At 38.6% G+C, this 24,016-nt stretch overlaps 1 protein-coding gene across 4 annotated transcripts in view; it reads right to left on the bottom strand.

The window, feature by feature from the left end:
• The window catches only part of LOC124624733 (glutaminase kidney isoform, mitochondrial), a 127,224-nt gene that overhangs the window by 62,105 nt on the left and 41,103 nt on the right, over nucleotides 1-24,016 (bottom strand). For all 4 annotated transcript variants that reach the window (XM_047149125.1, XM_047149126.1, XM_047149127.1 and 1 more), the window contains 4 exons: nucleotides 20,093-20,232; nucleotides 19,856-19,985; nucleotides 13,716-13,843; nucleotides 4,210-4,325 (listed from right to left, as the gene is read on the bottom strand). In XM_047149125.1, coding sequence (XP_047005081.1) covers nucleotides 4,210-4,325; nucleotides 13,716-13,843; nucleotides 19,856-19,985; nucleotides 20,093-20,232 — 514 coding nt within the window. The remainder of the gene's footprint in view (nucleotides 1-4,209; nucleotides 4,326-13,715; nucleotides 13,844-19,855; nucleotides 19,986-20,092; nucleotides 20,233-24,016) is intronic.

Below are 24,016 nucleotides of genomic sequence, written 5' to 3'. Positions count from 1 at the left end.
AACACAAAAAATGAATGAATGAATGTCCATGGACTGAAAGGAGAAAACTAGCATGCGAAAAATGTAAATAAATGCTGACAAGAGCACTGGAGGAACACAGAAGATTAGATTAGATTAGATTTACTTTCATTCCAATTGATCCATAGTGAGGAGGTCCTCCAGGATGTATAACATGTCAGAAAAACAATAATACATGACAAATATTTACAACTAAAACAAATAAGCTAATGTACCTTCCACAGGTCCCAAGTGGAATGATCACCCCCCCCCCCCCCACCCCCACCCCCTTTTATTCTTTTATTTATTTATTATTATTATTATTTTTTTTAATGAACACTATATGAAAGGATCATTTTAAACACTCATTTGCTAATATTGCATTAGTGTACTGAATTTAAAATTTAAATTTTTTTATTTATTTATTTATGAGGTAATAAACATATAACAGAACTACTACAATACTTATTTACAATGAACACATTGCTGCACTGAAATGGTGCAGAAGTAAGATTGTACTATATATAGACACACACACACACTCACACACACAAACAAACAAAAATCAGTTGGTTCTAATGAGAAATTCATCAATGGAGTAGGAGGAATTGGCCACCAATAAATCCTTTAGGCTTTTATCAAACTGAATTTCATTGGTTGGTAAGCTTTTTATGGCTGCTGGCAAGTTATTGAAAATGTATGTGCCTGAATTATGCACACCTTTTTGTACAAGAGTAAGTGACTTTAAATCCTTGTGAAAATTATTCTTATTTCTAGTATTGATTCCATGAACTGAGCTGTTGGTTTGAAAAAGTGATATATTTTTAATGACAAATTTCATTAAGGAATAAATATATTGGGAAGCAGTAGTTAGTATCCCTAGTTCCCTAAACGGGCCTCTGCAGGATGTTCTTGAGTTTACACCACATACAACCCTTATTACACATTTTTGTGCCTGGAAAAAATGATGAATTGCCCCAAAAAATAATCTCATATGACACAATGGAGTGAAAGTAAGCATAGTATCTCAGCCTTTTCATTTTTATATCTACTATGTCTGAAAGAATTTGCATTGCAAATAGAGATTTGTTTAGACACTTCAGCAGTTCTGTGGTATGCTCCTCCTACTTGAATTTGTTCTCAAGCTGTAATCCCAAGAATTTCTTCTATCTGCTTGTCATCATATGTTAGGCATATACTCATAGGACACCCCTTACAAGTTCTGAACTGCATGTAGTGTGTTTTTTCAAAGTTCAGTGACAAAGAATTGACTAGGAACCAGTGATTAATGCCCACAAATATTTTGTTGGCCAATATTTCTGAGACTACACTTGATTTGCTATTTATTGCAATGCTTGTATCATCGGCAAATAAAACAAACTTGGCATCTGGTAATGTTACTGATGAAAGATCATTGATATACACAAGAAAAAGTAAAGACCCTAAGATGGAGCCTTGCAGGACCCTACATGTAATGAGTTCCCAGATGGATGATGCCTGATAACTTAATACATGTCCCTTTCCTAATAACACCCTTTGTTTCTTGCCAGAGATATAACACCTGAACCATTTTGCAGCATTTCTTGTTACACCATAATATTCTAATTTACTTAACAGGATAATATGATTTACACAGTCAAATGCCTTTGACAGATCACAAAATATACCAGTTGCCTGCAATTTTTTGTCTAATGAATTTTCACTGTAAGTGTAGATAGCCTTCTCAATATCAGAACCCTTTAGAAATCCAAACTGCGACTTTGACAGTATGTTATTTGTGATGAGATGGTTATGTAGCCAATTGTACACTACCTTTTCTAAAAATTTTGGGAATGCTGGCAAAAGTAAAATTGGATGGAAATTTGATGCTGTTTCTTTATCTCCCTTCTTAAACTGTGGCTTAACTTCAGCATTTTCAACCATTCAGGAAATATTCCACTGATAACTTAACTCAGAATCACATTCTTTAATTAACTTTCTTGATATTTCATCGTACCCACTAGATGTTTTTGATTTTAAAGATTTGATGATGGACATTACTTCTGCTGGGCTAGTGAGGGTCAAATACATATCATGGAAGTTACTTGAAATGTCTGGTCTGAGGTATCTCATGGCAGTATCTGCAGAACCTGACTACCCCATCTTTTCAATAACAGTTATAAAATGTTTATTAAAAAGTTCTGCAACACTATAACACATCTGTCACCAATGTATCATTTACTGTTAATGCTATTTGCCCCTCTTCATGTCTGGTTCTACTGGTCTCCTCCTTCACTATATCTCATATTGTCTTTATTTTCTTATCTGATATGACTATCTTTTCCTTGTAATATATTTGCTTCGATGTCTGTATCACAGTCTTTAATATTTTGCAGTATTTCTTGTAATGTGCTGTAGCATCAACATCAGACAGTTTTCTTTTTGTTTTACAAGATACTTCTATTCCCTGAGTAATCCATGGCCTGTTTGTAGACTTTGCTCTAACCATGGTTAGTTTTGGGGGAAAACAGTGTTCAAATAAGGTAAGCACTTTATTAGCATTCATGCCATGAGTTCTGTAAACATCACTCCAGTGAATGTCTCTGAGGAGTGTCCTAAAATAATCAATTTTTGGCTTACTGATTACCCTTTTGAGTTCAGATTTAACAGATTTTATATCCTGTTCAGTATTAACATTTGACAGAAGGAACTGCATGTCATGGTCTGAGAGGCCATTGAACATTGGTTTTGTAATGTAATTTTGTTCATTGGACTTTTCTATAAAGATATTATCAATGGCAGTTTGTGAGCAATTGGCTACCCTAGTTGTGAACTTTACAATGTGAATTAAGTTGAATGATAGTGTTAACCAACTCAAATAAGTTTGGGGAGAATCTTTAAGGACATCTATATTGAAGTCACCAGCAACCACTATTTATTTGTTTTTGGTTGTTAAATGGACCAGTACAGCTTCAAGGTGGTTTACGAAGACATTAAAGTTACCTGCAGGTGCTTGATATACATTTAATATTATGAAGGATTTTTTGTAAAATTCTACTTCTGTTGCACATGTTGCGTATGCTGTTCTAGGCAAAATTTATGAATGTCTATGTTCTTAAGTTTATGACAGTTCCTGATGAATGTGACAACTCCTCCTTTCTCCATTTCTGCTCTACAAAAGTGAGATGCTAACCTAAGTCCTGTAACACCTAAAATTTCTATACCAGTGGTCACATGATGTTCAGAGAGGCATATTATGTCAGCTGGGTTTGAGGACTCTAATTCATCTATGCAGATAATTAGTTTCTTTAATTTTATTTCCCAGTCCTCAAATATTTTGATGCAATATAGATAGCTGACATTTCACATTGACTGAGTTAGAATTGAGTAGAGTTTAAATTTCTGTTTATTGTTGTCAGCTGTTTGTGCTGATGTAATAAGCTAGAATTATGTTTTTTTGTTTTTTTTCCTCAAACTGAAGGTTTGTCTCAATCCTACCCTCTCTTAAAACTTGGTTTCTTTCTGTTCTCTCTATCCTAAAAGAGGGTCTTAACTGAACCCTATAACCACTGGTATTTTATCACTCATGACAGTGCCTCCCCCCTTTAACTTTCCTGCTATTTTCCCAGCCAGTTTACCCTTCCCTTTCCTGTTGAGGTGAAGGCCACCTATTGAGGGAATCAACAGGAACCACACCAATGTGTGACTCTGCACCCGACATAAGCAGCCATTCTCAAGAACAGATACAAACTCAATACTAGTATGCTTTGATGCTGATGCAATCTTTGCCAGGTCACACTCTATACTGTACCCAGGATCTCTGTCAATACTATTACCTGGCCCACCCGCTACAACTACGGTGTCTTCCTTAGTGAAATCTCTGTCACCTGCTCCAGACCATCACTAGGTTTAAAAACATTGGTGACCTGGTATTCTGATCCTAGTTCATCCACCACGAAATGCCAGAGTTCTAGACCTGTTCCTCCTGTTTCCTGTTGCCACTTCCCACCTCTCTTTACCCTTCTCTCTCCTTAACTTGTCAAGATCTCCCCTGGCATTGTCTAACTCAGCATGAAGGAAGGAAGAATCAATTTATTCCCTAATAAACTCCTTGATAATTCATTTAGAATATTATAAGATCACATCCCACACTGCTTACAAAATATCTTCAGAACAAAGGATCATTTTAAAACAAAGTTCACAATGCCTTATTCTTTAATGTGTGGTACTCACTATTGTAATCCAGCACTAGTTCATTGAAATTTCGGCCACTAGGTTCCTGGCCTACATACTGGTGAACAACATTTGCTCCAAGCTGCTCAAGTGCTATTCCATATGTAAGTGGTTTGCTGAGGAAAAGAAAAACTGGGTCAGTTTCACATGTTTTTATACCCATAGTTTGTATAAGAAAAAATCTTGAAAATGAATTTATGACAGTCTCCGTTACACATCATCTGCAACAAACTATGGAGGGAAACTGATAGGGTGTTTTAGAAAGATAAAACTTTTTTATAACACATAACAGTGTTGCTATTAAACTCATTCCACTGCATTTGTTATAATATGGACCAGTGAAGAAAAATTGAACTTTTTACAAATGTCTTCCTTTTATATAATAATTTTCTTTGTTAAAATTACATTCTTCCAATTTCTTGTTTTCTTTACTAGTTGACAAGTCTAGTTTAGGTAATAAGCATATCATACTGAAAGTCATATCAATCATCGGAAAAAATGTTGCTCTCATTTGAAGCCTAATGTAATCCTACCTCAGGAAAAAGGAAACTGTAGTTCTACGGATCGGAGCATGGAATGTCAGATCCCTTAATCGGGCAGGTAGATTAGAAAATTTAAAAAGGGAAATGGATACGTTAAAGCTAGATATAGTGGGAATTAGTGAAGTTCGGTGGGAGGAGGAACAAGACTTTTGGTCAGGTGAATACAGGGTTATAAACACAAAATCAAATAGGGGTAATGCAGGAGTAGGTTTAATAATGAATAAAAAAATAGGAGTGCGGGTAAGCTACTACAAACAGCATAGTGAACGCATTATTGTGGCCAAGATAGACATGAAGCCCACCCCTACTACAGTAGTACAAGTTTATATGCCAACTAGCTCTGCAGATGATGAAGAAATTGATGAAATGTATGATGAGATAAAAGAAATTATTCAGGTAGTGAAGGGAGACAAAAATTTAATAGTCGTGGGTGACTGGAATTCGAGAGTAGGAAAAGGGAGAGAAGGAAACATAGCAGGTGAATAAGGATTGGAGCTAAGAAATGAAAGAGGAAGCCACGTGGTAGAGTTTTGCAAAGAGAATAACTTAATCATAGCTAACACTTGGTTCAAGAATCATGAAAGAAGGTTGTATACATGGAAGAATCATGGAGATACTAGAAGGTATCAGATAGATTATACAATGGTAAGACAGATATTTAGGAACCAGGTTTTAAATTTTAAGACATTTCCAGGGGCAGATGTGAACTCTGACCACAATCTATTGGTTATGAACTGTAGATTAAAACTAAAGAAACTGCAAAAAGGTGGGAATTTAAGGAGATGGGCCTGGATAAACTGACGAAACCAGAGGTTGTACAGAGTTTCAGGGAGAGCATAAGGGAACAATTGACAGGAATGGGGGAAAGAAGTACAGTAGAAGAAGAATGGGTAGCTCTGAGGGATGAAGTAGTGAAGGCAGCAGAGGATCAAGTAGGTGAAAAGACGAGGGCTAGTAGAAATCCTTGGGTAACAGAAGAAATATTGAATTTAATTGATGAAAGGAGAAAATATAAAAATGCAGTAAATGAAGTAGGCAAAAAGGAATACAAACGTCTCAAAAATGAGATCGACAGGAAGTGCAAAATGGCTAAGCAGGGATGGCTAGAGGACAAATGTAAGGATGTAGAGGCTTATCTCACTAGGGGTAAGATAGACACTGCCTACAGGAAAATTGAAGAGACCTTTGGAGAAAAGAGAACCACTTGTATGAATGTCAAGAGCTCAGATTGAAACCCAGTTCTGAGCAAAGAAGGGAAAGCAGAAAGGTGGAAGGAGTATATAGAGGGTCTATACAAGGGCGAAGTACTTGAGGACAATATTATGGAAATGGAAGAGGATGTAGATGAAGATGAAATGGGAGATACGATACTGCGTGAAGAGTTTGACAGAGCACTGAAAGACCTGAGTTGAAACAAGGCCCGGGAGTAGACAACATTCCATTAGAACTACTGACGGCCTTGGGAGAGCCAGTCCTGACAAAACTCTATCATCTGGTGAGCAAGATGTATGAGACAGGCAAAATACCCTCAGACTTCAAGAAGAATATAATGATTCCAATCCCATAGAAAGCAGGTGCTGACAGATGTGAAAATTACCGAACTATCAGTTTAATAAGTCACAGCTGCAAAATACTAACACAAATTCTTTACAGATCAATGGAAAAACTGGTAGAAGCCGACCTCGGGGAAGATCAGTTTGGATTCCGTAGAAATATTGGAACACGTGAGGCAATACTGACCTTACGAATTATCTTAGAAGAAAGATTAAGGAAAGGCAAACCTACGTTTCTAGCATTTGTAGACTTAGAGAAAGCTTTTGACAATGTTGACTGGAGTACTCTCTTTCAAATTTTAAAGGTGGTAGGGGTAAAATACGGGGAGTGAAAGGCATTTTCAAATTGTACAGAAACCAGATGGCAGCTATGAGAGTCGAGGGGCATGAAAGGGAAGCAGTGATTGGAAAGGGAGTGAGACAGGGTTGTAGCCCCTCCCCAGTGTTATTCAATCTGTATATTCAGCAAGCAGTAAAGGAAACAAAAGAAAAATCTGGAATAGGTATTAAAATCCATGGAGAAGAAATAAAAACTTTGAGGTTCACTGATGACATTGTAATTTTATTAGAGACAGCAAAGGACTTGGAAGAGCAGTTGAACGGAATGGACAGTGTCTTGAAAGGAGGATATAAGATGAACATCAACAAAAGCAAAACAAGGATAATGGAATGTCGAATTAAGTCGGGTGATGCTGAGGGAATTAGATTAGGAAATGATACACTTAAAGTAGTAAAGGAGTTTTGCTATTTGGGGAGCAAAATAACTGATGATGGTCAAAGTAGAGAATATATAAAATGTAGACTGGCAATGGCAAGGAAAGCGTTTCTGAAGAAGAGAAATATGTTAACATTGAGTATAGATTTAAGTGGCAGGAAGTCGTTTCTGAAAGTATTTGTATGGAGTATAGCCATGTATGGAAGTTAAACATGGACAATAAATAGTTTGGACAAGAAGAGAATAGAAGCTTTTGAAATGTGATGCTACAGAAGAATGCTGAAGATTAATTGGGTAGATCACATAACTAATGATGAGGTATTGAATAGAATTGGGGAGAAGAGGAGTTTGTGGCACAAGTTGACAAAAAGAAGGGACCGGTTAGTAGGACATGTTCTGAGGCATCAAGATATCACAAATTTAGCATTGGAGGGCAGTGTGGAGGGTAACAATCGTAGAGGGAGACCAAGAGATGAATACACTAAGCAGATTCAGAAGGATGCAGGTTGCAGTAAGTACTGGGAGATGAAGAAGCTTGCACAGGATAGGGTAGCATGGAGAGCTGCATCAAACCAGTCTCAGGACTGAAGACCACAACAACAACAACATGTGTGAAATAATTGTTCTGAGATACTTTAGCTGAGAATATACTGGCTGGACAGGAAGTAGGTGCCTGATATAAATACGTAGTAGCATTAAAAAAAATTAGTACATTGTTTAAAAACAATTGTGTCTCTTTCTCTGCAGTGGTAGAAATTGACATTCATGGGCAAATGTCTGTCAGTGTATGAATGGACTCAGGTGGACTCCTGATATGAAATATGGTACTCTGTGACAGTGGTACAAGAAGAGTGAGGAGCTGTGCATGGGCCTCACACTATTTTGCATCTAAGGACCATGAGGAATTGCCATACAAAACTGATGACTATGAGATCTTTCGTGGATGTTGCTAGATGTTGCCATCCCAAGACATCCATGTCAGAGGAAAATGTACAATTGATAACACAACAGACAATCCAAAATGTCACTGAAAAGGAGTTAGAATTTTATTTGTGGAAGTCACATTATTGTTTGCAGAAAACTGTGACTGTTGGATGGAATATGGAGAAATCATGCTAGCTGGTTTAGACACTTTCCCAAGTTGTTTTCAAACATAATCTGGAGTGATAAAGTTGTGTTTCATGGGGAAGATTTGAAACCTCCCGTAATTCCCATTACTGAGTGAAAGATATCCACATGCCACTGTTGATAAAATGCATCATCTTATGGGACCAGTGTAGTTTGGTTGACTTGGTATGAGAGCAAAAGAACTTATCAGTCTGTCCCTTCTTCACAACACAATGGAGTCACACCTGTACCTAGCTGTGCTGGAAAACCAGGTTTGGCCAGTTGTTCCACGCACAACAATATCAATGACCTCATGTTTGTGTAGGATGCTGTCCTACCATCTTTTGCAGTCAGTGGAAGGAAATTGCTTGAAAATCATTTTCCAGGACATACATTGGATCACCACAGTCCTCACAAGTAGCCAGCATGGAGCTCTTATCTCATGTGATTCAACTTCTTCTTGTGAGGCTGGACGAAAGAAAAAGTATATCAGACCAAAAAATCACATATGCTGGAAGATTTGGAAGCTTCCATCTGGTGTGTTCTCACCCAAGTACCACAGGAAATCACGTTGATGTCAATTGAGAACATTCCCAAATAAATGGAGAAACTACTGGAAAATCAACATTCCTGTGTAGAATTTGCACTGTAAAAATAATTTGTACCATTCTGCTGTGCATAATAAATCTTCTTTCAATAAAATAAACCACTTATTTTGGGAAATATTAGCAGTTTCCAATAGACACTTACTTCCCCACCCACCACCCTATATGCAACTCTAGAATCCAGAGGCTTGGCAATTTTTTTAGCAAGATACTTATTTTGTAACGTATGTTGATTCCTGTATTTTCATCTGGTGTCAGCTGGAATTTTGTCAAAGTTTTTATTGCCAAAACTCTGTTTAGGCACAATGAAATTGTTCCGGACCATGCCTTACCAGTTATGGCTTTTTAACATGACTAATAAATTTACTTATAACTTATTTTGTAGTGTATATTGTTTCCCGTATTTTCATCTGGCCTCAGTTGCAATTTTCTCAAAGTTTTTATTGATTTCATGAGCTAAATCTACTATAATATTAGCTTCATTACTTCAAGCACTAAGCCCTTAAGACTCTGGTGAAATCCGAGACATTCCAAAGAGCAGTGCAACTGCAATTAATATTTCTGTACATAACATTTGTGTTACCTGTGGATGCAATTGCATGTTAGCCTATTATTTTTATTTATTTATTTATGCATTTATTTTACCTGGCAAGATTAGGGCCTTCAGGCCCTCTCTTACACCTAACCAGGCATACTCAGATTCAACAAATTTCAGTGTCTACAGAAAATTAGGACATATAACATGTTATACAGTATTAATGTTAAAGAAAAAAAATAGAGATTATAAAAGTAGTACAATGATAATTATAACAATCAAAAAATAATTATAACAATCAAGAATAATAAAAATAATAATAATAGTAATAATGACTATGTATATGAAAGTAAACATATTTTTCTTTTATGAGTGTCAGTCCTATTGCTAGTTGGGAATTTTCTCGTTATATTCTTGCAGCTTGTGAGCTATTCTCATCAAGCAGAGACATAAGACGATGGAATGGGGTGAAAGAGATATAGAAGAGGTGGATAGGTTAGAGGAAGAGAAATAGAATGGTAAAATTCGAAGCTATGATGGAGAGGAGAAAGAAAAAGATGAGGGGGGGGGGGGGGGGGGGCACAACAATGGTGGCTATACCGTCCCTAATATGTAAGTCTTAAGTTCCCTCTTGAATGTTGAGTGGTTTTGGATAAGACGCAGATCACAGGGGAGCGCGTTCCATAGTCGTATGGCTGAGATGGAGAATGACACGGAGAAAGATTTTGTGTTATGTAAAGGTACAGCCAAGATGCTAGATGTATCCGATCTGGTATTGCGGTTGTGGAATGATGATAGGTGTTTAATGTGAGAAGATAAGTATTGGGGGCACCAGTGGCTAAGAAATCGATGAAGTAAGCACATCATGTGGAGATCGCGTGCCTTATGTGGGCATATCCAACCTAGCTGGGAGTATGAAGGACTGATATGATCATACAACCGTATGTTGCATACGTATCTAACACAAGCATTCATCACTAGCTGGAGGCATCTCGAATTTTCATTATTTGTGCCATGTTGAACTACATCACAGTAGTAAAGATTAGGCAAGACTAGTGTTTGGACTAATTTTTGTTTAACATGGGTTGGAAATATTTTTCTAAATTTTTGAATTGCATGTAGGGAGGAGAGCGATTTCCGGCAAGCTGTGATTGTTTGTTCTTCCCAGTTTAGGTGTTCATCCAAGATTATTCCAAGGTCTTTTACTGTTTTTTGGTATGGTAGTTGGGTATTACATGTTCTGAGATGAAAGAAATTTGCCCGTTTAGCTTTGTTCAGTGCATGTACTTGGGACCTGTCAAAACTACACTCTTTGGCTGCATTTGTTTCAGATAGTGCCATTAAGGGATTAAATTATATGATATTATATGATGCAACACACTTATACATCTGTCCCATATCTGAGTGGGAAACACTAAGATTTAGCTAATAATTTTAGTGTCCCTACCGTAAAGAACTTTACAACTTCTGTCAGACCACTGACTCATTTATTCAAGGAAATCAGTGAGTGGCATACTGATCACTGGAGGTAACCATAGTTGATGATTACTGACTATGAATTCACCCCTGTATCAGCTGTTGAATTTATTAGACTAACCACAATTTAGAAGCATACAGCATGCCACTAAGTCTATAGAAATTAAAAGTTCTGTGTCATCATTAACTGCATATTAGTGCTTACAATGAAAATATCTCAGAAATATTTTTAGTGGTGCCACAAAGATGTACGGAACAGTGGCACAATATCATGTCTCATCTTCTGTCACTGTAAATGAATATTGTTGTTAAGCTCTTACTAAATACTTTGGCACCTGGTGATTCTTACATAAACATACGAACACATTTACTCCCCAGTGGTATTTCAGACCAATAGCAAGAGTGAGTTTAGGAAGCACTGTTCAATTCACAACCATACTACCAGAAATACAGATAAGTTTCTGTGTAGATTTTGCATCCTTGACTAGGATTCAAAAGTAATTTTTTTTTTTTTTTGCAGGTTGCCTACTGTAAACATCAGACAGGGTACTGAAAATCCCCAGATATTCAGAAATAAAGTACATGAGTATGTTTTTAGAAATTCCTTCTATAATTTATTAGAATACTTGTAGTTGGGGAAATAGATTTTATTTAATACAGATTTTTAACTTTTGCAGTATGTAGACAGTTATAGTGGGCCCTCAGATCAGTAATGTTACATAAATGCATAGTATGAAACAGAAGCTGAAAGCAGCAACCTAGTGTATGTAATTTAGTGTAAGTGTAAGAGGAGGAGCAGCGGCAATTTTTTTGGAGGAATTCCTTTTTTTCTAAATATACATCTACATATACAAAGTAATGTAGAGACAATTTCCATAATTACTAGTGCAAGAAGATTGGCAGTTGTCACTATCTGTTGTTATAAGGCACAGTCAAATGAAAATGAAACAGAGCAAAAAAGTAAGTAAACTATTATTTCAAAAGTAATCACTTAACTGTTAATACATTTATCCACTGTGAGACAAAATGGTCAATGCCTTCATGGGAAAATGTTTGCAGTTGCCTGCAGAACCACGATTGTACCCAGGTGTGCACTTCTTTGTCTGAAGCAAATTGATGCCTGTAAATGTCTTTCTTCAGTGCCCCAAAAATACAGAAACTACATGGGGAGAGATTGATATGGTATGGAGGATGTGGAAGGGCTTTCCAAAAAACTTCTGCAGCATACTCAAAACATTGTTTCAAAGATGCGGCAGCAGCTTTTTTTGGGAAGCCCTCACACAACCTCCATGGACTACCAATCTCTCCCCAAACAGTTTTCATATTTTTGGAGCCTGAAGAAAGACATTCATGGCCGTCAATTTGCTTCAGATGAAGAGGTGCACACCTGGATACAATTGTGGTTCTGTTGGCAGCCATAATCATTTTTTAATGAAGGCATTGGCCATCTTGTCTCACAGTTGGATAACTGTATTAGTGGTTATGGCAAATACTTATGAAATAATGAACAGTTTACTTAACATTTTTTTCAATCCGTTTCATTTTACTTTGACTGCCCCTTATACCATACTTAACAGAAGTTGTCTACATTAGCCACTTCTGCCTGTTAACATATAATTTGACTTTTTCCACATACCTAATGGAATATGAAGTATGAATGAATGAATTAACTACCATTGTAATATATATATGGCTAACATAAATTGCATCAAATACTTTTACATTAGAAGCATCATTGCTTTATGAACAAAAGCAGATAATACTTTCACTTACAAAATATTCACAGATACACTATCCAGTCAAATTAATGTGACCACCCATCAAAAACTTGAATAACCACCTTTTGCCACCCGGATCACTGTGAGACATGTAGGAAGAGAATCAATGAGGTTCTGGAAGATACCGCCAGGAACATGGAGCCAAGCCAACTGCAGTATCATGGTCAGATGGGCTGGGTTTCTCAGTTGAGGATCCATGTCAGGAACAGCTCAATCAAGGTGGTCCCACAGATTCCCAAATGGGTTTAAATTTGGGGAGTTTGCTGGCAGGAAATCACAGTAAATTCATCCTGGTGCTCTTTGAACCACACATGTAGAACCACACATGTAGACTGTGAGCTGTGTGACACATTGCATTGGCTTGCTGATTAATGCCATCATGACCAGGAAAAAAGAAGTGCATGCAGGGGTGGACATCATGGTCCCCAAAGATGATGTATATTTGTGTTGATCCATTGTGCCTTCCAGAATGATGAGACCACCCAGGGAATCCCACAAAAACATTCCCCAGACCATAACACTCCCTCCTCCAACCTGAACCCTTCTGACAACTGCTGAAGGGTGTTTGCTTTCAGATGCTTGACATTGTACATGTAAACAGCCATCTGTCACCCGAAAAAGTACTGGAATGCAAATTCCAGCCTTGCCACTGATGAACAGCAGTCAGCATGGCTGCATGAACCGGATGTGGTGGGCCATGTGCAGCAGCATTCACTGAATGGTTATTGAGGAGACACTGTTTATAGACCCCAGGTTTGTCTGGGTGTTCATCCACTCAACAGTTGCATGCCTATTTGCCCGTACACAATTCCGCAGCCGTTGTTCACACCCTGCCATCTGTGGCCTTTGGTGCAGCACAGTTGCCTCAGTGCCAGTTTTGGATAGTGCCTTTTTGCCGTGCATGGCATACTTTAACCAAGGCAGCACACAAACTGTTTACAACCTTAGACAATTTAGGAAATGCTTCCACTCTTGGCCTGAATTTGAATGTCAGATAAATCATTCTGTTTCCATATTACGACCATGACTGCACTGTTACCTGCAAGCTCCTGACAAGCTTCATATGCCCTCCACACTAGTGCTGCCACCTGCCATCTGTGAGTGGTTATTGCACACTGATATCGAATGTAGGTGGTGGTCACATTAAGGTGATTGGACCTTATGCTACTGTTTGTAAAATATTCTTTCAACTTACCTACAAGACTGTAAAGTGAATGGTATATTGACATCACCTATTGAGAATCTCTGTCCATCTATTGTGCACACACTGACTCCCCAATAATCAGGATTCATTCTTGCTAACTGTGGAATGTAGCTCGCCACCTTTTTAAAAATATGTACATCATTGTAATTAACTACTGTTTAACAATATCACAACACAATTTTTCAAGAAATATGACACAAAAGTACATTAGTGGCAGTAGAAGCATATATAATTTTCACACAAGATGTAAAAATAAAAGATGAATTATAAAAATAATTCCATTATGTTACTACAGGACAAATAATATTAATATCACTTTCAATCAATGTCTGCTTTTTAATGTTTTAATCATACTTTAATATGAAATACTCCTACATGTGCCTCTGCAACAGAATCACATTGAGATTTATGTATTTATGGTGGCAGGTAATTTCTGCAAATATTGTACAAGTTCATTTCAGTTCTCTCTCTTTCTTCTGTTTATATAAATAAAAATGAGGGAAGGCAACTATCCACTTGTAGCTGAATGGTGCATGAAACAGAGATAAACATAACAACACAGAGGTGTTATTATTTTTGAGCTACTGTAATGGAGAGGTATGGTTAGACTTTCAGAACATATTCCTCAAACAGAGAATAGGATGAAATGTTACATCACCATTAGTCTGGAAACACTTCATTTCCATGTTGGATCTCATTTTATAATACTTTTCATAACACATTAATCATGGGGAAAAGACATAAACAGAACATACTTGCATGCCACATGAAATAATTTCTTACACAAAATGTTCAGAATGCCCCCTCAGTTCTGAGGTTAAATCCCAGTCTTTGGTCTTCCATTACAACAACAATGATGTTGATATGTGACTCAAATTATTGCTTTTATTGATATTAAACTCACTTCATTGCTCACTTGCATTAACTGTTCAAATTATCATTAGGCACTTGGTGAGCTCAAACTGTTTATTAATGTTAATTGCACAATTGTTTTCTAGTACATTACAACACAAGTGTACGCAAATACAGACGTCATTGGCATGTATGGATCAGCATATGGTAATGACCATGCAGGAATGAACCCTTGCTCCAACTTTCTACAGCAGTTCAGAAAAGTATCCCTTTCCTCGGCTAAAACCCAATACCATAACCTGTACCTTAAATGCTGCCTAAACCATGTAATCCCTCCATATGGCCTAACCAAAAACATTCCTTTCCCTGGATCCCTCCCTTCCTTTCAGAATGACCTTCTCCTTTTCAGATTCTGCCAGTCCCTGTCCCACACAAACCTGGTACTGCAAAAACACACTTCCATGGCACAGTCATCTCAGCACCATCTCTACTCCCTTCACAAGATGCCTCTACTGTGAAATTCCTACTACATACATCACACCTCTAAAACGGAATCCCTTGCTCTCCAGCAACTGGAAGAGCATTCCGACACCATCTCCATACGTTATCCAACATGCTGACATCCTACTGCCACCTCGATGTCCTATCAACCCTTATCCTACCCACAGTGTTTCTCCTCATCAGTCTCTCATAGCCTCAGACCCTGCCTGGTATACCTTTTCAACTTGTCACATCCTGCAAAACTCCCTACCAACATTTTACTAAATCCAGAGCTGAAACAATCCCTGAACAAAATGATAACATTCCCCCCAAAGTCCTCAGCCCCACAGAAGTTTCAGTCCTATCCAAAGGCCTCACTTTCAACCCTACACCCAAATTTAACTAAGCTGAACTTGTCAAAGACTTATTCTCCTTCCAATCTCTGGAATGTAAACACTTCTTTGCCACCAATTCCTCCATCCAAAGCCAATCTAATCTCAGAATTGAACCCTGCCTCTCCAAGTTCATTCCACCATCCAACTGTGAACCTCCTCCTCCTCCCCCACCTATCCACTCCCTGGTCACCTTCCTGAAATTCTTTGCCTCCAACCTGGCCTCACCATCCTTCCCCAAGTCCCTTCCTAAGAACACTAACCTTTCAGCAGAAGGAAGACTTGCCATTCACAGCCTCAAAAGAGATGCTCACCTAATAATTCTACTTGCAGACAAGTGTTCTGCCACTGTCATTATGAATCACAGTGACTCCCTGGTAGAAGGCCTCATCCAATTGTCTGACTCCTCCACCTGAAAACTCTGACAGAGCGATCCCATCCTGGATCCCACCCCTGATGTCCAACATAACCTACAGTCCCTGCTTAAAGCCTTAGGCCCTTTCCAGAACCTCTACCCTGAATCCATTTCCCTTCTAACCCTTATGACACCTGCACGCTGACATTCTACATGCTCCCCAAAATTCACAAATGTGAAAATCCTGGATGCCTCATTGTAGCTGATTATTGCACCTCCACTGAAAGAATTTTTTCCCACATTGACCAGCTCCTTAAACCAACTGCCCAAAATCTAGCTTCCTATGTCAAAGATATCAACCACTTCCTTCACCAATTCTCCACCACTCCCACCCCTTTACTTCCTGAATCCCTACTCGTCACTGTTGACAGCACTCCTTACACACCAACATCCCTCATGCTCATGGTCTTGCCGCTATGGGACACTACCTCTCCCAATGTCCCTCTGATTCCATGCCCACAACTTCATGCCATATATACCTTACTATCTTTCTCCTAATATGCCACTACTTCTCCTTTGAAGGGAATGTATACAAACAAATCCTCAGCACAGCCATGGGCACCTCCATGGCACACTCCCATGTCAACCTGCTTATGGCCATCTAGAGGAAACATTCCTAGTCTCTCAGAACCTCAAACCCCTCAGGTTCATTGATGAGATCTTCATGATCTGGACTAAGGGCCAAGACAACCTGTCCTCATTCCTTCACACCTTCAACACCTTCTCTCTTGTCTGTTTCACCTGGTCCCCCTCAACCTGGTATGTCACCTTGCTGGATGTCAACTTCTGTCCACATTAAACCCACCAAGCACATACAGTGCCTGAATTTCAACAGCTGCTATTCCTTCCACACCAAAAATCCCTCCCATACAGCCTGGTTACTTGGGGATGGTGTATCTGCTGTAACAAGAACTCCCTTGCCCAGCATGCTAAAGGTCTCACTCACAAAGGCCTTCACAGGCAGATACTATCACAGAATTAGTCTATAAATAGAGTTCCTGTGTCATATGCCCCCCCCCTCCAATCCTCTCACCAACCCCACGAAGAGGAGTGCCCCTTTGTCACCCAATACCACCCTGGACTAGAACAACTGAACCACATTCTTCATCATGCCCTGAAATGAGAGACATTCTATGCAAGATCCCACTCAACCTTCACAACATCCCATCCATCCCTATGCCACTCCAATCCCAGCACCTTGCCACAGGGATCATAACCCTGTGAAAGACTGCGGTGTAAGACCTGCCCAATCCACCCACCCAGCACTCCCTATTCCAATTCTGTCACAGGTTTATCCTATCCCATCAGAGGCTGGGCCACCTGTGAAAGCAGTCATGCTATATATCAGCTCTTCTGCAATCAAAGTACAGCTTTTTATATTAATATTACCACCAACCAGCTGCCACCAGGATGAATAGCCACCCACATACTATATCCAAGAGCAAAGGAGACTACCCTGTGGCACAACATGCAGCAGAACACAACATGCTCTATTTTAATGGCTTCTTCACAAGCCATGCTATCTGGATCCTCCACTCCACCACCAGATTTTCGGAACTGCGCAGATGGAAGTTATCCTTATGACATATTCTCTGTTTCTGATATTATCTTGGCCTGAACCACTGTCTGCGACAGACAGTGCTCTTCCCCCCCCCCCCCCCAAACCCCCACTCCCCCGCCCCCTGTGCTCACCTGAACCCCCTGTGATCCCTCCCCCTTCCTTGACTGCTGCTTTCATTCAGTGCAGCAGTTACAGTCTGGCCAGAGCAGTCAGAGATAGTGGTCATGTGTGCATGAAGTTTGCCTTCTTGTGTGAAGGTGTGTGTTTTCCTTTCTTTCCCGAAGAAGGCTCTGGCCCAAAGCTCAGTGTATAACTATGTTTTCGTTGCAACTGTCTGCAGTGTCTCATCTTTTTAGTGAGTAGCAGTCCATCCTTTCCATAACTGTTGTATCCTTCTACAGTCACTCAACAATGATACTTTCCTGTATACCACAGAGTCATCAGCAAACAGTTGTAGGGCACAGCCCACACTATGTCAAGTCATGTATTGTATATTGAGAACAAGAGGGATCCTATCACATTTCCCCCAGGTACTCCTGACAATACCCTTGTCTCTGATGAACACTCGCTGTCAAGGCCAACATACTGGGTTCTACTGATTAAGAAGTCTTCAAGCCAGAAGCCAGTCATATGTAGGAACCTTTTCCATATGCTTGGACCTTCATTAACAGCCTGCAGTGGAGCACAGTGTCAAATGCTTTCCAAAAATATAAGATAATCTAAGTGGGCTTTCTCTAGTGTTCAGTAGCTTTTGCACATTCTTTTTGTTTTAGCTTGGTCTTTGTTGTGTTTCCAGTGTTCAAAAAACTTACTTCACTAAGGTGTGGAAACGACACGAAGGAAGTCAAAACAGCATTAAAAGCAAGAGAAGTTATTTCTGTTTGTCATTATTGTAGACATCCTCTAACAAATAGAAAATTTGTTACAACACATGCCCATTTCTTTATAACAATATTTATCATCAATTTAATAAGAAAGGGTAGCACTTCATTATTTTCTTCATCAAATAGGAAGTAATTTATTCTTTTTTCCATAACAGCAATTCTGACAGCATGTGCTCAATTTATTGCCTGTCCTGCAGAAATATGTAAGCTCTTGTTTTAACATGGAGGTGAAGCCTAGCATGGAACCAGTGGCTATGGGATTTCCTTACGCTCACAGTCACAAATTTATTCATCCTCAGTAAGAGAAATAAGTACCTAGTCCTGACACTTTTCATTCATTTGAGTCTTTCATAAATCATGTCCTAGGCATCTAGCTATGAAAATTTTTGATAAATCTTGTTCTACATATCAAAGCATGACAATTTTATCATTTTAGAAGTAACACACCTAAATGTGCCTATATTTCTGACAAATTGCACATTATGTATAATATAAAATTGGTAATGCATATCCCACAGATGCAATGTCTAATGTTATAAAATGTATAATTAATAGAAGTGACATTTATTTCAACTTTTAAATTAAGCATTCTTTTTCCAATAACTGAGAGAGTGATGCACACAAAATTTACTGTACAACTGATCTTACTGTAGAACTGATCTTACTGTATGTCATTCTACACTCATCCCTGCTATCAGATAACAAATGTTTAATTCAAAAGCTGAAAAAACCATGGACCTAGTTTTCTGCAGTCTACTTATTGTTTGCTTCTAAGGTGATAGAAAACTTTCTATCATTGACATTTAATAAAATTAACCTCAATCACAAACTGAGACCACATCTACTTGACAACTCTTTCTGCTCCATAGAAGAGTGTCTAAATGTATTGTAATATGAGTGTATGTGTTTAAGAGAGGGAGAGAGAGAATATCATGGCAAAAAGTCACATTTATGATTCACTGAACACATAACTAACTATATTCTGACATTAATTTTCAACATAATTTCTTTATAAAATTGCAATCAATGCTACTACATCTTCAAAAAAATCATAGTGATCAGACCACATTGCATCACAAATTTTAATGTTGTTTCTGACAATTTTGTGAAGTGAGATAAACATAAGTACAGTACAAACAAAACAAGAGCTGTGTGTACACAAGGAGTGTAACATCAATTATAGATACAATGAAGAGTGTAAGAGTGATATGGATCTCTGATCCAGGTAGAACACACAAACTGTAATGAAGGGAAGAGAATTGCAAGCTTATATACAACTGCAAATAATTTGTACAACTCAAATCTTTTCAGCAACTTAGTTCGGAATAATTTGTGCTTCTAAAAGCACATTAAGAAAGCCAAAGGATGCAGTAGCTAGTACAACTCTGAACATGATTTTTCTCTTATTTATAGTCATTACCACAATGAAACATAAGGCCATTTTCGCCAATCCCCTTGCATTTTTCAAAAAAACCTTGATGAGTGGGACAGAAGTATACACATCATACTAATTGAGAACTCATTTAACTTATCTGACATGAGCTTACCTTCCCTTCTGTGTTTGTTTTGCATTTCCAGTAAAAATCTTCAATGTATTTTGTATATCCTTGAAAATCTGGTATAACAAACTGATGCCTGAAAGCTCTTGAAATAAGCACTATGTTTGCCGAGATGACACTGCAAAAAAGTAATAATTTAAGATAAAGTGCCTACAACGCATTCATTCATATATATCTCCCTTAATTTCTGTTTTCGACAATACTGTAAATCTGATGATTTCATACCTCCTAAAAGTCTCTCTGTCAAGTTTTAAAGTTTCTGGTGATCCTCCTTCCATTCCTGATTTCCTGTGTACTTGTTTCAAGTTATCCATAAGCTCTGATAGTCGAGGATCAGTCTTCCGCAGGCCTGTACTTCGCAGTGCCTACAAATTTATGAATGTTTGAGAGTTCTTTAATTTGTTTGTTTATTGCTTTGTATTTTATACTGAGGTGACAAAATTCATGGGATAACGATATAAACACGTACACATGGTGTCTATATCGCATACACAGTGATTTGCTGGGGCTGTTGTTTGTACTCAGGTGATTCATGTGAAAAGGTTTCCAACATGATTATGGCTGCACAGTGGGAATTAACACTCTTTGGGTGCTAAATGGTAGTTGGAGCTAGGTGCATGGAACATTCAATTTTTGAAATTGTTAGAGAATTCAATATTCTGAGATCCACAGTATCAAGAGTGTGCTGAGAACACCAAATTTCAGGCATTACCTCTCACAACAACAATGCAGTGGCCGAAGGCCTTCACTTAAAGACCAAGAGCTGTGGCATTTGCATAGAGTTGTCAGTGCTAACAGACAAGCAACACGGCAAGAAATAACCACGCAAATCAATGTGGGATGTATGGTGAATGTAGCTGTTAGAATATTGTGGCAATATTTGGAATTAATGGGCTATGGCAGCAGATGACCCATCATGAGAGCCTTTGTTAAGAGCACGACTTTGCCTGCAGTGCCTCTCCTGGGTTTGTGACCATATTGGTTGGATCCTAGATGACTGGAAATCCGTGGCCTAGTCATATGAATCCTGATTTCAGTTGGTAAGAGTTGATGCTGAGGTTCGAGCATGGCAGTAGGGTTTGAGTGTGGCACAGAGCCATAGACCCAGCTTGTCAACAAAGCGCTGTTCAAACTGGCGGTGGCTCCATAATGGTGTAGGCTGTGTTTACATGGAATGGACTAGACCCTCAGTTATATTTGGGACTTTGACATGATTCATGACTCCATGTTCCCAAAAAAACCATGGAATTTTTATGGATGACACAGCCATATTACTGGGCCACAATTGTTCACGGTTGATTTGAAAAACATTCTGGACAATTCAAATGAACAATTTGGCCTCCCAGATTGCCCAACATGAATCCCTTGAAACAGTGCACAAAAATCCCGTGCTGCCAACAATATTGCAATACAGAGGTAGCACAGCTCAATATTTCTGCAAGAGAGATCCAGTGGCTGGTTGAGTCCATGACACTTCAAATTGCTGCATTACGCTGGGCAAAAGGAGGTCCGACATATCAGGAGGTATCCTATGACTTTTGTCACCTCAGTGTATCATTATATCTGTCTTTCACCATACAATCATTTATAATTGTCTTTCTTACAAAACAAGCAATAAAAACAATCAATTATTGATAAAATTATTTAATTGGATAGATAAAGACTCTATTCACCAAGCGGCGGTAGAACACACACATACAAAACTGTTGTAATTGGCAAGCTTTTGGAGCCAGTGGCTCCTTCTTCAGGCAGAAGGGTTGAAGGAGAACGAAGAAGAGTGAAGGAAAAGGAAGGACAGGTCTAGGAAAAGAGGTAAATTTTGGGAAAGTCATCCAGAACTGCAGGTCAAGGGAGGGTTACCATACAGGATGAGAAGGAAAGACTGATTCAGTCAGACTGAAGCTTGTCAGTCGCAACAGTCTTTTATGTGTGTGTTCTGCCACCACTTGGTGAGTAGATTCTTTTATCTATCCAATTAAATAAAACTATATATAAAAACAAAGATGAGCTGACTTACCGAACGAAAGCGCTGGCAGGTCGATAGACACACAAACAAACACAAACATACACACAAAATTCAAGCTTTCGCAACAAACTGTTGCCTCATCAGGAAAGAGGGAAGGAGAGGGGAAGACGAAAGGAAGTGGGTTTTAAGGGAGAGGGTAAGGAGTCATTCCAATCCCGGGAGTGGAAAGACTTACCTTAGGGGGAAAAAAGGACAGGTATACACTCGCACACACGCATCCACACATACAGACACAAGCAGACATATTTCAGTCTGCTTGTGTCTGTATGTGTGGATGGATATGTGCGTGTGTGCGAGTGTATACCTGTCCTTTTTCCCCCTAAGGTAAGTCTTTCCGCTCCCGGGATTGGAATGACTCCTTACCCTCTCCCTTAAAACCCACTTCCTTTCGTCTTCCCCTCTCCTTCCCTCTTTCCTGATGAGGCAACAGTTTGGTGCGAAAGCTTGAATTTTGTGTGTATGTTTGTGTTTGTTTGTGTGTCTATCGACCTGCCAGCACTTTCGTTCGGTAAGTCAGCTCATCTTTGTTTTTATATATAATTTTTCCCACGTGGAATGTTTCCTTCTATTATATTGATACAATTAAATAAAACAAGCAATAAGTGCAAGTTGTTTTATATTACAGAATAAGTGGAGATGTTACTGTACCAGCACATTAAATGTAAGATTAATGCTTCTTCCATAGTAAAACAGATCCGCATAACTAAATATAGACTCATGACTCAGAACTTTTTTATGGGATGGATGCCATACTCTTTGCAAACGTTTTTAAGTGACTCAGAGTAGGTGACAAGTTGACAGATTTTCAAGTGAAACTGTACAAAATAACATCTGTCAGTATTTTTTTTTATCAAATGTGTAAATATATATCATTGTTGCAGTGAAGCAGAAAAATGGCTACAATGAGTAACCAAAATGTTAAGCATCCAGGAGCAATGTTCCACTGTAGACACAGCTTAATATACATATTAGCACACATATGTAAATTATTAGCGTTGAAATGATCACACACAAAAATGTTTTATTTTCAGAAAAATGCAAACTTTCATAGTTACAACATCAAAAATAGCACAGCAATGCAAAGAACAAAAAGATCTAACACAAAGGCAGTGAGCCATATTGGTGTTAAACTATACAGCAGACTCCCAGTCAACATTAGAAAATATCAAAAGAAGGGGCCAGTATTTTGCTCACACTGCTAATTCTGTTGTTCATTTAACTTGATTTTGGAATCAAATAAAACCACATGACCTCTCAAAGAGTGTAACCACTTCTCCTTGTACAAAGAGAAGCAGCTAACGGTAAGCAAAGAATTAGAGTAAAAAATGAACAGTACCCTTTTGTTGCGTAGACACATTCCTCCTCAGTAATGGTTCATTTTCCAGAACAGCATTTTGGAATCATTTAAGAAGCTTGCCACATCATGTGAGTGGGCAATATTACACAGTGTGGAGAAGGAACGGCACTTCCATTGATGGTTGACAGCAGTGCCACAGCTACGCAGTGGACACAATAATAATAATAATAATAATAATAATAATAATAATTTCATATTGCTCAATGGACCAATGCAGTCTTTCAGTTTGATGTATCTTTGGTAAGTTGTGTGCCTCTAACTCCCCCAGCAATCCTACTGTGGAAAACGGACCTACACTCTAACATGGAAACAGAACCACACTTTGTTCCTGATGAATCTTTGCATAATTTAGAAGTGAAGGTTACATTAAAGGCACACTGAAAATTTTCCATGGTTTAACCAGAATTCGATCTTTCAACCTCTTGGTTTCCATGCATGTGCTTTACCACCAGGTCCAATTGTAGTGGACACAATGAAACCTGTCTTATGTTGAAGATGCTGGCTAGGCTATGATCACATGCAGAAAGATGCAAGGAGAGCACTACAAAATTGGGCTTCTGTATGGACAAAGAAAATTGTGGTTTTGGACAACAATAAACTGCAAGTCACATGACCAGTGCCCTCTGTCCCAAACATTTTGTATAAAGAATGGTCTCTTGCAAGCTACCCTGAAACTTACTGGGAAGTTCTGGGCATGCGTATTTCTCTCTTGCATCTCATGCATTGTTGAGGCTTGTGGTCTAGAGGTGCCTGGAAATTGAATAGT

Source organism: Schistocerca americana, chromosome 1 (genome assembly GCF_021461395.2).
Source record: "Schistocerca americana isolate TAMUIC-IGC-003095 chromosome 1, iqSchAmer2.1, whole genome shotgun sequence".
In the NCBI taxonomy this organism is placed as follows: Eukaryota; Metazoa; Arthropoda; class Insecta; order Orthoptera; family Acrididae; genus Schistocerca; species Schistocerca americana.
This window is presented reverse-complemented; position numbering and strand designations above follow the sequence as displayed.